Below are 16726 nucleotides of genomic sequence, written 5' to 3' on the forward strand. Positions count from 1 at the left end.
AAATCGGAATACCACATATTTCCCTAAAGTTTTCAGAAATGCATACATGAGAATACCTATAAACCTGATGAATCACAAGCTACTACAAACTATGTTGCAACTGTTACACAGCAGCATGCTATTCTTAAGCACTAGAAAGATACTATTATAACTCCAATTAGTACCATTACTGAGAAAGAATAGCATTATTTCCATGGGGTCAATAAATGTCTTGCCTAAACATTTTTTTTCTTTAAAAAAAAAATGCTTGAACATAAAAGGCCATTTAAGGTTCTCCAAATTCTCTTCCTTGCAAGTAGCTTGTTTTAGATTAGAGCATCCAATCACACACTACACTCAGTGAAAAGACTGCAACACAAGAAGGTTGTGTCTCCACGTGTGTGCAGCCCACTAGTGCAGCCAAGTACCTTCAGCACATCAGGAAGCATCTTCTGTAACTTCTTCTCTCCTATTATACAGAAGCACTGCTGGAGCATTTCTTTTTTGTCTGATATATAGAAACTAACTGGTTTTAATGAAACAGTCAGATCCAGTCCACCTTCTTCAACATCACTGTGCTCTGTCAAGAATAATTCTTTCTCCAGAGTAGGCAAAAGACACTTGGTTTCCTATAAATAAAGAAATAAGGAATTATTAAATAACACTATTTAAAATACTCGAAAGTGTTATGCACGACACCATCTATTGTCATTGAATTATTCTTCATTAAACACTAAATTCCTTTTGTTTACACAATTATATATCTAAAGTCAGAAGATAAAATTTAGTTGTTCATCACTCCTTAATTTTACTCTCCACACTGCAGTTAACACAAGAAGTTGTAATAACAGAAAAACATATTTCAGAAGACACAAATGAAAATACACTCCATGGAGACTATTTTCTAAAATTTTAGACTTGAAGAATTAGAAGATTTCTTCAGGGACCTTTTATCCAAAAGCTATAAGGGCTTTGTCATTCTACTTAAATTCATATAAAGAAATAAAACAGCAGCAAATGTTACAAACCACAATTACCAAGTCTTATTCCAACCACAAGCTATCATTTTTAAACTGTTGTACGATTTCATCATATTCAAAGGTTCAAACAGTTTCAATAATTTAAGACATTTCTGACATTTATACTTCCTGCCCTCCATTACTAGTCAGTATTCCCAAATCTACTTCCAAAAGTCTTCCATAGTCTTTCCTAGATTCTAACAGCCATGGAGCTGGCTTCCCCACATTCAGTATGAGACTTCAGTTACAAGAAGAATTTTATAGAATGAGTCCTTATTCATCCTACTTGAAAACCATAAGTGATTCCATGCTGCTCTTGTGATACTATGTTCCACCTGGCCCTTTGTGCTCATATTTTTGTGTTCCCGGCACAAGGACCTTCTGTAAATTACTCAAATACAAACCTCCTTCCCTCGGCTCATAGAGGCAGGACTTTTGTGTATCTTCTGTGTAAGATTGTCTTTCCTCCCTCCTTCCCCTACACTACACCATATCACATTATTAACAAATGAAGATGGAAGTCCAAATGGGGTGGGAAAGCACAAAAGATCTATAATAATTTTTATTTTTATTTTTTCAATTTAAAATTTTGTTTGCTATGACTATATGATGTGTGAGCATTATACTCACACATGAAGGTCAAAGGACAACTTCTGAAAATAGATTTGCTCCTTCCACAGTAGTTTCAAGGATGGAACTCAGATGTAAAGGCTTATGCAGTACCACTGAGCAATCTCACTAGCTCTTAAAATTTCTTTTATAAAAAATTTTTTTAGGGTAGGCAAGATGATGGCCATCTTTAATTGTAGCTCTAGAGAAGGCAAGGCAAATAGACCTCTGTGAGTTCAAGACCAGCCTGGCCTACACAATGAGTTCCAGGATAGTGAGGGATATATAGTGAGGCCCTGACTGAAAACAAACAAAACCAATTAAGCCTGTAAAGTCCTGCCAATGGTCAAGTTCTAATAGGCACATAAGGAAAATATTATAAACTACTATGGAATATATAAAAATTTCCCAGCTCAATCCACAACAAAAAATAAAACTATAGGCTAGTCTAATTAGGATTTATTACCCCAGCACTCCAGAGGCAAGTGGATCTTTGTAAGTTAGAGGCCAGCCTGATCTAAGTAGTATCTTGACAGCCAGTGCTACATAGAGAGATCTGTCTCAAAAATAAACAAAAATATCTACCTTAAAGTAAAAATACTTCATATTACACATAAATCCAACACACCAAACATGGCTCATTCTAAGACCGTATATACACTTAGTATCAACTATCTTGCCAGTACTTAAACAGCAAAATTACACTAACTGATACAATCACATAAACAGCATGTCAGGAAGCTATATGATAAAAACAGACCCACCAATCCAGCTGAAATTTCCCTAACCTGACCAAAGTCACCTTTCGCAAGCTGCCACAAATATACTTACTGGTACATTCGAACTGTTCCCACTAGAGCTGGGTGTGTAGCTCGGGGCTAGACCAGTTGTCTAGCAGACTCAAGGCCCTGGGTCTGGTACAGAAGGCAAGGAAGAAGAGAGGAAGGGGCAAGTCTAACTTTAAAAACAAAATGGGAAGAGAATGCCCATTGTCACTGCTACTATCCAGCACTGTATCAGGTTTTGATAATACAAAATGACTAGCAAAGAAAACAACGCTAAAAAAGAAAAAAGTTCAGCGTGAACAGAAATATTACAGAAAGCCATTAAGAGCCCAACAGTGTGACCAGGTAGAAGAAAATCATATAGACAGTTGCACCCACAAGTCCCAATTTAAAATTGTAATATTAAAATGTATGAGGCTGGAGAAATGGCTCAGCAGTTAAGAGAGCTTGCTGCTCTTCCAAAGGACGGAAACTCGGTTCCCAGTTCCTACAATGGTCTTAAAATCACCTATATACAGCGCCAATAGATCTTATGCCCTCTTCTGTCCTCTCTGGGCACTTGCATGCATGTGGCACACACTCAAATGGGAGGCACACTTTTTTATAAATCTTTAAAAACTATGAGAAGAGTCAGTAAGGTGGCTCAGCATGTAAGGGTGCTTGCTGCCATCCTGACAACCTGAGCTCGGTCCTTGGAATCCATGAATTCAACACCCGCAAATTGTCCTCCAACTCCACAGTTGCTGTGGCACACACATACACAAAATAAATAAACATGAAAGTTGTTAAGTAGTACAAAAAAATACAGAATTATTTTATAAATTTTAAGATCTTCCAAAACACAAACTTCAGAAGGCAAAAGAAATCAGCTCTGGCTACAAAGAAATCAAAGGTTCCTGAACACCTTAAACAAAGTTGTAGCATTTCCTATACTTGCTACACAAAAGGTTAATATAAATACAAATGAGACTTCTCACAGAAATGCAGAATAAAAGAAAAAAACAGGCCTGTTTTTGAGTTTGAAGTCAGTGTGTTCTACAAAATCCAGATCAGTAGGGACTAGACAGTGAGACCTTGTGTCAAAAAAAAAAAAAAAGGTAATATTCACTTGGTCCATTAGTCTGGCGACGGCTCTCTAAAAGAAGAGAAAAAAGAGACAAAGGTGTGGGACACACCTGTAATGCCAGCGATCCAAGGACAAAGACAGGAGGAAGGGCACTAAGATTGAGTCCTGACAGCAAGTTCTAGGCTAGTCAAGGCTACACAGTGAGGGTGGAGTGTTAGGAAGATAACATACACTAGTGAAGATCTGCAAAGAATTGTGAGCACAAAGCAATTCGTCAGTATATCATATGTTGCCAGGAAGCAAAGCAAAGGACTTCATTGCTTTTTTAAAAGCTATACTTTTGACATTGCAATTTCACTTCTGTAAGAGCTCTATGCCTATGTAAGTCATGCACAAGATCCACGAACAACGTTCAGTTTGGTATGTTATGTAAAAATCGAGAAAACTAAAAACCTAGATATTAATCAATGAAGGTATGTGGATACTGGGGAGTCCCTAAAACACACGAAGTATGGGAGGAACCCTATTCAACGTGGGCATATTACCCAGCTATGAAGGTACAGCATAGCAACAGAAGGTATGCATAGCCCGTGACAGTACGAAGGGCTTTCAGCTTCTGCCTTTACTTCTGTTTTCGATGACTTTTAAGAAAACCTTCGTGTTATAGTAAGTTACAAACTACTGTTTAAATGGTAGTCTCGCGACAGGTTGATGACGCATAAAAAACATCTTTTGGGACCAGGTGTTGAATTCAAATGTTAAGAAATATGAAATGCTTGCAGTTGTAACTGTGAGTAGAACTCCCGAATTTGGTCTCAGTTGTTTGTGTTTTTCATGTGTGATGTGAAAATAATCAGAATCCGTTAAAACGGTAAGGTATGATCAGTGCTTACACCGGCATTTGTAACTAGTTCCCATCCCACGGCAAAACCACGAGTGAAAAGAGCCACGAAAGTTTAATAGGGAAGGTGTACTGGGCAGTAAATCAAGAAACTGGAAGTTCAAAACACCGGGAGCGGTCCCACCGGACGCAGAATCGAACCGGCGGCCCGGGGGAACCCGGCACTAACAATGAGCTCCTGTGCGCGCCCGCGCGGCTCCACAGCCCGGCTCTTCGGAAGAGGCCGCAGCTCCGGGGGACGGCGCGAGGCGAGGCACGCACCTGCTGCACGGAGCCCGAGACGCTGGAGGACGAGTCGGTGCTCCTCCGCTTTCGGCGCTCGCTCCGTTCCGCGCCGCCCGCCACACTCGCCCCGCCGCCGCCGCCTCCTCCGCCGCCGCCGCCTCCGCCGCCACCCGCGCCCCCGCAGCAGCCACCGCTCCCGCAGCTGCCCGCGGTACCGCCCACCACGGGCACCAGGTCCGGAGCCGCGAGCGCAGCGGCCGCCTCCTGCCCGCTCCGCTTGCGCCGCTTCTCCCGGGAAGACTTCTTCCCCGTCATGGTCCCCGCGCCGCAAGCATCGGCGACAGCCGGCCGTCTCTGCAGCAACGGAACACCGCTTCCGTAGCGGCCGGCTGGGCTGGCGCAGGCTTGACGTCACTTCCGGTGCCGGCGCGTTGGGCGGTGTGTGGTTTCTGGAGGACGGAGGCGGACCGCGGTTACCAGTGCTGAGGTGGGCTTGAGTTTTGGGGGTGACGTGTAAGCCAATCGGGCTGTTTGTTTTTCTTCAACCTTTGCGAAGATCCGAAAGTCGAGTTTTCAAGCGCTCTTTGCCTTACGGGTAGCTCTTTTTAATGTCTCTCAGTTTACAGATACGTTCCTGAGTAATTTTCCGTTGCCTCCAAGTTCCACGCGTGATACCAACAAAACGATGTAACAATAAAAAGAATTTCAGGAAAAAAAATGTTTTCTCTCACTACGACCTCATTTGGGCTTTTTTTTTAAAGTGTACTTTAAAGATTTGTTCAAGGATATCTTTTCCCATTAATACTAATTTCGAGGCATGATTCCATGTTAGTTTTAAAGAAATGTAGGGGCGGGGAGAGAAAAACGTTTAAAAAGAAAAGCTCTGGCTGTGGTATTGCAGTGTTTAGCAATGTGAGCTCAAGAGTTTATTAGAGTCAAGAAAGTGGCCACCTGTGGAAGTGAGGTCTGACTGCCTCCGTGGAAGTTCCTCAAATGGCCTAGGGAGAGGGGCTACTTTGTTTCTCTTTCTGACGTGTCGTCTGGTCAAACCTGCAGCTCTTAGCAAAGCGTCTCTGTATCTAGAAGAGGCGAAACTAGAAACACACTATAAATACACAACTTGGGAAGTCTGAATTTGAATAGGTTTGTGGATTTGATTTTGTGACACAAAAACCACAACTCTCCTCTCAAAGGTCACTCACTATTTTGAGTGACCATGGCCTGAGGATTAGGTTACTCCAGACTTCATGTTCCAACTTTTTTTTTAAAACTTTCACAGACCAAATAGTCAAGGCAAGTTTAAAATACATTACTGGGGCCTGGAGAGATAGCTCAGGGGTTGAGAGCACTGGCTACTCTTCCAGAGGGTTCATTTCCCAGCACCCACATGTTACTGTCTGTAACTCCAATTGCAGGGGACCGCAGAGCCTCACACAGACATACATGCAGGCAAAACATCAATACATATAAGAATAAATATTTAAAAAAATACATTAGTGGGTACACCCAAGAGACAGATACATTGATTCACTGGGTCGGGGGCTACTGGGATTAAAGGTGCATGTCATTGCTGCCTGGTCTGTCTGTAAGGCTGGCCAGTGTGGCTGTTTTACTTTTCTAATCATCAGACAAGCTTTATTTATTAAAAAAAAAAATGAAATGCCACTACAAACCTCAAAAGGCCACATAGTCTATAACAGTCTCAAACTGATTTAAAAGACTAAAGTTCAGGTCTCTTCTGAGATTGATGCAATCTATCTGTAATCCCCTATAAAAACAAAATAAAAAAGCAGATCACATATGAGATTACCTGGCGTAAGAGAGAAGGAAACACATACACACAACAAACCTGCTTAGGAGTTTATTAGAGGGGGGTATACAGGCCTGGTGAGGTCAGTGTGCAGAGATAGAGAGCTGAAGATGGCGTGTCCAGCTTTTAAAGGCCACCTAGGGCATGCGCACAGGGGGATGATGTGGCTACATCAAACGCATATGATGGACCTCACGCATGCATGCAAGGGCTCACGCCACGGCATCATATGTAGCTAATGCAACCATGCTGCATGTGGGTCATGCAGGATCCTTTAAGATTCCCAGGGCCAATAGGCACTTCTGCCTGAGGGCTTGTCTACACATGCGTGGCCCTGGAACCCAGAAGTGTCAGCCATGTTGTGTGGCTGAATCGTCAGAACATACTTCCAACAAATAATGGCAAAGGATGTAGGGGAGAGAGCATCTTGAGAAAACACTGGACCAGCCGGGTGATGGTGGCGCACGCCTTTAATCCCAGCACTCAGGAGGCAGAGGCAGGCGCATCTCTGTGAGTTCGAGACCAGCCTGGTCTACAGAGCTAGTTCCAGGACAGGCTCCAAAGCCACAGAGAAACCCTGTCTCGAAAAACAAAAAAAAAAGAAGAAGAAAAAAAAAAAGAAAACACTGGACCAAAGCAAGACCCAAAACGAGCTGCGCAAACTCCCAACTCTGCATCTCCATGTCTGACATCAAAGTGTTCTTCAGGTCACCAACTCGTTTCATCTTTGTTGACTGAAAAACACCTCTCTCTTGGGCTAGTTGCACTCCTGTTAGCGGCTCCCCTCAGCAGGTATCCATGGTTCTGGCATCTTTAACATCTTGAACTCTCCAAGGCAATCCAGGCTTCAACTTCACAGCTGCACACAATGGCCCCTCTGAAGCTCCATGCAGGGAAACCCCTGCCACCCACCTGGCCCCAGTGGATTCCCTTAGTCGCAGAGGGGGATTCCATAACTTCTTTCTTCTAGCCTCGACTCTAAAACTGGAAACACGTGGCGTGGCCTAATCTGCTAAATTCTTCTCAGAACTAGAACATGATCACCTAGTTCAATCACATCTTTGCCAGCTTTCTGTGTTTGATGGTTTCCTTCACTGGCTAATTTTGGCTGTCCTGAAACTGGATCTGTAGACCAGGCTAACCTCAAACTCAGAGATCCACCATCCTTTTGCCTTGCCACACCTGACTCTAAATTTTTCCTTAATTCCTTTCACAAGTTGGAAGCTTAGTTGGGTGGGTCTTGCCCTGAGGTCACCACTCGCTTTATTTCATTTCTTAATCTGTTTATCTCCTTGAATACAGGATTTAACTCCATTCTACTTCCTGTCCTCAAATTATACATTTTGTATTTCTTTTTCTGTCTTAAGTTTGCTCCTTTTCATTATAAATCTTCATTAGAAGTCAGGTGGTGGTGGTGGTTCATATATTTAATCCTAGTACTTGAGAGACAGAGGCAGGTGGATCTTTATGATTTCAAGGCCAGCCTGTTCTATAGAGTGAGTTACAGGACAGCCAGGACTGTTACACAGAGAAATCCTGTCTCAAAAAACAAAAGAAAGGAAGGGAAGAAGGGAGGGGGGAAGGAGGGAGGGAGGGAGGGAGAGAGAGAAGGAAGAGAGAAATCTTAATTAGAGTTAATAACCACATGACAAAGTTAATACTAGGCTGTTTTGAGATTTCCTCTGCTGACTGAATTAATCCAACACTCTTCACGTTAGTCTCAGGCCAACTTCAGACAAGGGCAAAAGCAGCCACATTCTTCACCAGAATATCACAAGACTTGTCTTTAGGCCTCTAACATTCTTCTCCTCTGAAACCTCTGAGCCCTGCCCCTAACAGTTCATATGACTCTCAGTTAACACTGTCTTTCATGCTCTAATTAGTACGGCTCATTAAGGATTCATCTGCTTTGCTAGCCCAAAGTACCAATGTCCAAATTCCTCCAGGCAAAAACGTGAACGGGTCTATCATATCCCAACTGGTACCAACTTCAGCCTTAGGGGTTCTGTTGCTGTGAAGAGACACTGTGACCACAGCAACTCTTACAAAGGAACACATTTAATTGGGGTGACTTACAGTTTCAGAGGTTCAGTGCATCATCATCATCATGACTAGTGGCCTACAGACAGGTGTGGTACTGAGAAGGAGCTGTAAGTTTGACATCTTGATCTGCAGGCAACAGGAAGTTAATTTAACTGTGTGCCACATTGAGCACAGTTTGAACAAAGGAGACCCTCAAAGCCCACACCAACAGCGATGCATTTTCTCAAAAAGGCCATGCCTACTCCACAAAGGTCACACTTCCTAATAGTGTCACTCCCTTTAGGGGCCATTTTCTTTCAAACCACCACAGGTGTGTATTACATAATGTGTGTTCTTTGTAAATATTTTGCATATCTAGTATGTGAATAAGAGTGGCATCCTCGGTCTTAACCACTAACATTTTGTAAAATGTTCCTAAGTCCATAAGGAACAGACTCTTGATACAGCATAACAGCTAATCCTGACAGAGGATCAGACAGAAAAACAGGACATTTTCGACATGAGATAAGAAAATCTGGCAGGCAATATCTACAGGTGTCTTTTTATAGGTTATATAAAGGAAGGAAAAGAGGGAAAATTCATGATAAATATCACAAATGATTGTCAGTCGCAGGAGGATGGTGACATCCAACATGTCCGGGTTTACTTAGGCATGTTATTGCCTAGAATGGTGATATTTAACTAATCGTGGGATTGTCTTCCACAGTAGGGTTTTTAAAAAGACCAGCTATGAGTCTTTAAGAAGGAAAGTAGAATACAGGAATGAAAAGGAAAAAAAAAGTCATTTTGTTTGGACTGGGGTGTATATCAGAGGTAGAGTTCCTACTTAATAAGGCCCTGAGTCTGAACCGAGCATCAACAAAGCTAAAATTAATTTTGCACAAAGGAAAGACAATAAAATGGATCATAAAACATCAAGACAGTTCATAAGCCAATGGATGGAGCCAGAGTCAAAAGAACAGGGAGTCTCTGAGCTAAAAATAGCTGAGCACATGATTCCTTATGTCTCTTTTCCAGGCCCTGAACTCAAAGGTAGAAGTGAGTTGGGATGGGAGATCTTTGCATTAAGTGGAATACGTAAGAGTCAGAAATACAAGCACAGCATGACTTTCATGTGGAATCTTAAACATCTGACCTCACAAAAGGTAAGGATGGGTGGTTAGCAGAGGCCATGATGAGAAGGGAGGTGGGGATGGAGCAAAGTTGGTCAGCGGATAGAAAAAAGTTATAGTTACGTAGAAGAAAAAAAAAAAAAAACCACCTCTGGCATCCAAAGAAAGATTTTGAACTTTTTACCATAACAAAATGATAAATGTTTGAGAAGATAAACATGTTTTCACCAGACTTAAATATAGTACAATGTGTGCGTGTGCGAAAACATCACGTTTGTTGCCCCGTTAGCATATACAATATTTATGATGACTGTAATTCAGGGATTGAGTACTTGCTGAGCATCCATGAGGCTCCAGGCTTGAACCCCAACACTGTATCTAAGAAAGGAAGGAAATAAATAGATACATTTCTACATAACAGTATTTCTATGTAACAGTATTTATTTTTCCTTTTTTAGTTAAGGGGTGAGCGAGATGGCACTTCTGAAATAAGTTGCTGAGCCTGAAAACAGTTCAGTTTAGAGCCCACTTAACGCAGAGAACTAACTCCACCAAATTGTCCTCTGACTTCCACATGTGCCCTGTGGCATGTAGGCCTACCCCCGCCCCAGGCAAATTAGTTAAAAAAATTTTTTTGGTTGGAAAAACATAGAGTTATCAATCAATATAATGAGGCTGTCTGATGAGGATGCAGGTCTGAGTTTTTCAAATGCAGCAGTGTCTGGTGTCTAGTGTCTAGTAGCACAAGTTAACAATGCCTCATAACAGGCTGGAGAGATAGTTCAGTGGTTAAGAGCACTGGCTGCTCTTCCAGAGGTCCTGAGTTCAATTCCCAGCAACCACATGGTGGCTCATAACCATCTGTAATGAGATCCGGTGCCCTTTTCTGGCATGCGGACATACATGGTGGCAGAATGTTGTATATATAATAAATAAATAAATCTTTAAAAATTAAAAAAAAAACACCAATACCTCATAAGGTCCCTTCCAGGAAGTGGAGGGAGCCTTTTACTTGATTTAGCTTCCAGTGAACACAACCCCTAGTTTGAAAGCTGTGATCTAGAATAACATCTTTGTCCCCAGGAGCTCCCTAATTAACTTGGGTTTTTTTTTTTAAACGTTTAGATGTTAACAGAAGTGGAAAATATCTCCTTTGAGGAGAGCTGGCTCATACGTTTCCTTCTACTAGGCAGATGGGTCTTCCTGTTATTTTTCAAAGGAAAACCTTGATGTTTTCCAGATGGGACTGGAACAAAGGTTGAGCAAAATCAACAGAATAACCTTTGGACAGGGAAAGTTAAAAATCTCTGTTAGCTACTGGGACTTTATTACTCCATGTGTCTTCCACCAATCCATAAAACTAAGAATAGTAAGTACAAGGGAAGTCTACGAAAATTCACCACTCATTAGAAATAGACCGAATTATTTGGCCCAGGAAACATGTTTTCCAGGAAACTGGTGTTCAGAAGGACATTCCCAGAAGAGAATAGTTATTTTTTTCTGGTAGGATTTCTACTACCATTTGGGCGATAGCTCTGCAGCATAGACATACCCCAGGCCAATAAGAAAGTTTATATGGTTCCAAAGAATGAACACCAAACATGTTGCAGGAAGGGAGGCTCAAGTCCTAGGCAGAATTGGTCTGTGCTTTGCTCCACACTGTAAGCTACTTTCTAGTAAGGCCTACCCAAGTGCAGTGGCATGTGCCTGCAATAGCAGCGCTCAGGGCAGGACAAGAGGGGCATGCACAGTCAGGGAGACACCAAGTTTGAGGTTAGCTTGGGCTACATAGTGTCATAGACAGACAAACAAAAACAATGTTTCTCCATTGTTTCATATTTATAATTCCTTCTCGGTAGCTCTCTCAACAGTGTTTTGCACTGGGCCTGCTCGTGCAATTCAAGAAGTTTAAGCTTGTATCAGTGTTACGATACACAGTAACCCCAGCATGTTGGAGACCGAGGCAGGTGACTGTGAGTTCAAGCTCAACCTGGAATACATGGATACATAGTAAGTCTTCAACAACTAGAAGAAAACTTAAATGATTGCTTTAACTGGGTTGTAACACTGCTTTTAGTAAGTCTAAAATGTGGTGACCACTTTTAATGGGTTGTCCTGAAGAGGTCAGGAAACCAGGTTTTTGCTTTGTTGGTTTTGTTTTTGTTTCCACAATATTCTCAAATCTCGGGCCACTCCAATTATATGTCAACTGTCTGCATAGTTATTAGTTAGTCACATTACTTTCTGTCATTTGGCAGAAATGGGTTAGGTAGTCAGTTCGGTTTGCTGAGTTGATGACAGTCTGGGAGAGGTTTTTGGTGTTTTTTTTTTTTGTATGACTCCCATTGAAGAGATAAATGACTGTCCTGTGCTGTAGCTCAAATAATAAAAACCTAGAGACAGATATTGGGGTTCAACCTAAAGATCAGAAGAGCAAGGCAGCCAAGCCACTAGAGAGACCATTTACTTCTACCAAATCTTCAGACTGAAAGGGCGAGATCCTGTCTCCAAGAATCCTCAGACTCCACACTCCTCTGAGTTCCTGTCTCTTTCCCTTTTATACTATACTCCTCTCTCCGCCCAGCTATATTGCTCCTGTTTCCACCTACTTAGTGCTGGGATTAAAGTGTGTGAATTCAAAACACTGGGATTAAAGATGTGAACCACCATCACCTGCATCTGTTTCTGGATAGATCCTGGGTAGCCCAAAGTAGCCTTGAACTCACAGAGATCCGTCTGCCTCTGTCTCCTGAATCCTGGAATTAAAGGTGTATGCCACCACTCCCTGGTATGTATGGCTGCCTAAAGGGCCTGCTTTGTCCTCTGCTCTTCAAGCAAGCTTTATTCATTTATTAAAACACAAATAAAACACCACTATACTGTGCTGTTTTCACTAGAATTTAAAAACTGCATTCTATCTATAAAGCAAACAACATCAGATTCATGTGTTGATTTTCCTTGTAAAATTCTCTCCAGCATGAAGCACAGACAGCCAAGGCAACACAGCCACAACAATGAGGCCTGCAGAGAGAAACGGAGGAGAGTAGCTGTGATTTCCGTAAAGATAAAAGGTCTTGATTCGAGGCAAGCCTACTGACTGTAGTGCCGACAGTTGGATAGCAGTCATAGGATGAGGCACAGAAATAGAACAGTCACGATCCTTCAACTGTCTAGAAGGAGCTTTCAAAAGGGGAAGCAACTTTTGACTGCTGGATCTACTTGTTGACAGTCACATCCTGGAAGTCTCTTCTGTTCACTCTGCTTTTTAGTGAGACCTTCTAGCATGTTTCATTTTCGTGCAAAACAGGAAATCCTGTTCATGTTCTAATTTCCCCCTGTTGACATTTGGATTTTCTGCGGTCCCTTTTAGGTGCCCTAGTCTGTTACAACAACAGCAAACTCTTTTTACTGTGTTCAGATCACGAGGGTGCTTTTTCTTGTTAAAGGATCTTGTCTAGTCAGAAGGCTTGGTCTTAGGTAAGGTTTCTATTGCTGTGATAAAACACCATGCAGAAGCAACTTGAAGAGGAAAGGGTTGATTTCGGCTTGCAGTTTGACATCACAGTCCCTCACTGAGAGAAATCATAGTAGGAATTCAAATAGATGGGAACTGGGAGGCGGATGTTGAAGTGGAGGAGACGGAGGAATGCTGCTCACTGGCTTACTCCGATTGCTTTCTTATACCATGCAGGACCACCCACCCAAGCACTGCCCCTTCTCCATCAAGAAAATGCCCCACAAGGTGCCCACAGGCCATCTGGTGGGGACAGTTTGCCATCCTTCCCAAATGACTCTAGCCTGCATTAACTTGACATTAAAACTAACTAGCAGAGCTGATAAAGCTGAAATTCATTTTTTTAAAAGGAGGACTTGTCAGGTTTTCTTCCTGGAAAGTCCTTGAGAGTTATGAAGGAGTCGGTCATGAGGACCCAATTAAAAAGACAGCTTTCTTCTTCTTTTCCTCATCCCTTCCCCTCTTCTTCCTGTGTGTGTGTGTGCTGTGTGTGAGAGGTGCGTATGTATGTGAAGTGTGTGTGATGTGTCTTCATGTGTATGTCTGATGTGTGTGTGCTGTGTGTAAGAGATGTATATGTATGTGAAGTATGTTTGTGTCTTCATGTGTGTGTGTGTGATGTGTGTGTATGTGTGATGTCTCTGTGTGTGTGTGCAGCCATGTGTACAGGTGCAGTTGCCTAGACACGCATGTTGTGGAGGTCAGAGCTTGATGCTGGCTGTTTCTTCTATCATCCTGAACCATATTAAGAGTCTTTCAATGAACCAGAACCTCACCGTTTCTAGCCAGTGAGCTCTCAGGATCTGCCTGTCTCCACCCTTCAATGCCTGAGGAGAGGGGAGCAAAGTCACTGCTCAGGCTTTGGTAAGTGATTTCCTTCAGGGCCGTCAGCTCCCCAAATAATGACATGTAGACTTATTATTAATTGTGAAAGTTCGGCCTTAGCTTAGGCTTGTTTCTAACTAGCTCTTATAACTTAAATTAACCCACTTTTAAAAATTTACTTCCCGCTTCATGGTTTTATTACCTTTACTCTGTACTGCCCATGCCGCTTTCCTACTTCCTGTGTCTGTTTAGTGACTCTGCCTTCTTCCCAGTGTCCTCTCTGCCCTGAAAATCCTGCCTAGCTATTGGCCATTGAGAATTTTTTTTATTAAACAGATCACAGTATCGCATCTTCACACAGTATAAAGGAATATTCCATAACAATTTCCTGGCCCTTTGTGATCAAGAAGGGGTGCAGGTCAAACTTGCTTGTGATATTAACTCCCTCAAGGTGGGTGTCACCCTTGAGTTGGTTCTTATGTTTCAGGACCTCAGTTACCTTGTAAATATGATGTTCAAGGTACCAGGTACCATCCTGTGCACCTTCCAGCTGAGCCAAGGTTCTTAAATATTCTTCTTTTGTGGATGCCATTATTTCTTTCTCTTTTTTTGTGTGTTATTTTATTTTTATTGAAAACATTTCTGCCTCCTCCCAGCCTCCCATTCCCCCCTCCCCCCACTCATCTCCCCCTCCCTCTCCAGTCCAAAGAGCAGTCAGGGTTCCCTGCCCTGTGGGAAGTCCAAGGTCCTCCCCTCTCCATCCAGATCTAGGAAGGTGAGCATCCAAACTGGCTAGGCTCCCACAGAGCCAGTGATAAAAAACAATGACATCCTGAATTTTGCATGCAAATGGATGGAAATAGAAAACACTATCCTGAGTGAGGTAACCCAGACCCAAAAAGATGAACATGGGATGTACTCACTCATAACTGGTTTCTAGCCATAAATAAAGGACATTGAGCCTATAATTTGTGATCCTAGAGAAGCTAAATAAGGTGAACCCAACGGAAAAAATATAGTTATCCTCCTGGATATTGGAAATAGACAAGATTGCCAGGCAAAAATTGGGAACTTGGGGGTGGGGTGGGATGGGGGTAAGGGGAGATGAAGAGAGAAAAGTGAGAAGGGGAGGATGGGAAGAACTTGGAGGAATGGGATGGTTGGGATAAAGGAAGAGTGGATATGGAGGCCATTATTTCTGAACTAATTTTTCATAGAACAGGTAGAGGCAGTCAGGAGCTGCACTGTTTGGCATCAGAAGTAATTGCTGTAGTTCAAATTAAAAGCCTCAGCACCTCATTTAGGTCCTAGGATAAATAAGGAGTTATCTATTTTTCAGGGTAGCTTTTAAAGCATGCAATAACTTATTCTGAAGACTATTTTACTCCCAAAGGTTGTCTCAAATATCATAAAATCAAGCCAAAATAGCAGATAGACAACATTGCCAATAGTTTAATTTTTTTTTTTTTAAATTTCGAGACAGGGTTTTCCTGTAGCTTTAGAGCCTGTCCTGGAACTAGCTCTTGCAGACGAGGCTGGCCTCTGCCTCCCAAGTGCTGGGACTAAAGGCGTGCTCACCACCGCCCGGCCTCAATGGTTACTTCTTTTCAGCACCATGAGCCATACGCACTCGCACACACGTGTACACATTCCAATTACATGTACGCCACCATCTTCTCTTATCTCCTTTTTAATCCCCATTCCCATCAATCCCCCTTCTCCCTACAAGTCCCTCCCGCCCACTTTCATGCTATTTTGTTATGAGCAAAAGTTGAGCCAAGGTCATCAGCATGAGCATAGGTGTGAAGCCATCCACTAGGAACACCACTGAAAACAATCATGTCCCCATTCCACCCCATTACCCATCAATAACCAGTTTCTGGGGTGGGGTGGGGGACAGCTTCATGAGCACCTCTCCAGTCCATGACTGGATGCTGACAGGCTGTCTTGTGCAGGCCACTGTAGGCAATCAGCTGCAGCAGCTGAGCTCATGACTGCAATGGCCTTGTGATACTCATACAGTCTTTCTGTCACAGCCCTGTCCTCCACCATCCAGCTCTTAGAACCTCTCTGCCTTTACTCCCACTATTTCCAATCCTGCTGAGAGCAAGCTCACAATGGTCACCTGTTCTCAGCACCTTGAGCAGCCACAAGTCTGCTTTTCACTAAGCAAAGAAGCCTCTTTGATCGAAGCTGAAAACAGCACTCGTCTGAGAACAGTATTTAAAAAGCTGTTTGGCCCCATATCCATTTAGCAGCACAAAGGTAGTAGCCCCCGCCTCCCGTTAGGTCAGTGCCTATGATCTCTTCAGCTATAGGCTTTTGATCGGGTTTACAATACCAGGCATGAGTTCCTTCCTATAGGGTGGGCCTCAGACACAATCAGAGTGGTCAGTTACCTCCCTAATTATTATAGCCGTGGGCACATTTTGTCTAGGAAGTCTGTATTGTAGCACACAAGGCACTGCTGGGTTAAGATAGTTGTTAATAATGCGTTGTTTTAAACAATTAAACTGTGGGGTAATTTAATACATATATAATACAGATACAGAGGGTTACAGAAATGTAAGTGGGGTACTTCACATTCTAGCAGCCTCTAAAGACAGTACACACACACACACACATTTTTTTTTTCTTCTGAGTTTCTCCGTGTAGTCTTGGCTGTCCTGGAACTCACTCTGTAGACCAGGTTGGCCTCGAGCTCAGAGATCCGCCTGCCTCTGCCTCCCAAGTGCTCGGGTTAAAGGCATGTGCCATCAGCACCCGGCTAAAGACAGTATTTTTAAAAGACGGACTAGTCTAGAATGCACCCACACACACATCTCCTATAATTCATAA

At 42.7% G+C, this 16726-nt stretch overlaps 1 protein-coding gene across 8 annotated transcripts in view; it reads right to left on the bottom strand.

Annotated features, from left to right (window-relative positions):
• Positions 1–4970, bottom strand: part of Caap1 (caspase activity and apoptosis inhibitor 1) — a 104800-nt gene extending 99830 nt beyond the window's left edge. For 7 of the 8 annotated variants that reach the window (XR_012907460.1, XR_012907459.1, XM_075945707.1 and 4 more), the window contains exons 1-2: positions 4621–4970; positions 408–608 (exon numbers count right to left, since the gene is read on the bottom strand). Coding sequence is in view for 6 of the 8 variants with exons in the window: in XM_075945707.1 (XP_075801822.1) it covers positions 408–608; positions 4621–4899 (480 nt within the window). In the remaining 2 variants the exon portion in view is untranslated. The remainder of the gene's footprint in view (positions 1–407; positions 609–4620) is intronic. The other variant, XM_075945704.1, reaches the window with a different exon arrangement.
• Between the last annotated feature and the right edge of the window lie 11756 nt (positions 4971–16726).

The sequence above is a fragment of the Microtus pennsylvanicus genome, chromosome 13 (genome assembly GCF_037038515.1).
Source record: "Microtus pennsylvanicus isolate mMicPen1 chromosome 13, mMicPen1.hap1, whole genome shotgun sequence".
Taxonomy (NCBI): domain Eukaryota; kingdom Metazoa; phylum Chordata; class Mammalia; order Rodentia; family Cricetidae; genus Microtus; species Microtus pennsylvanicus.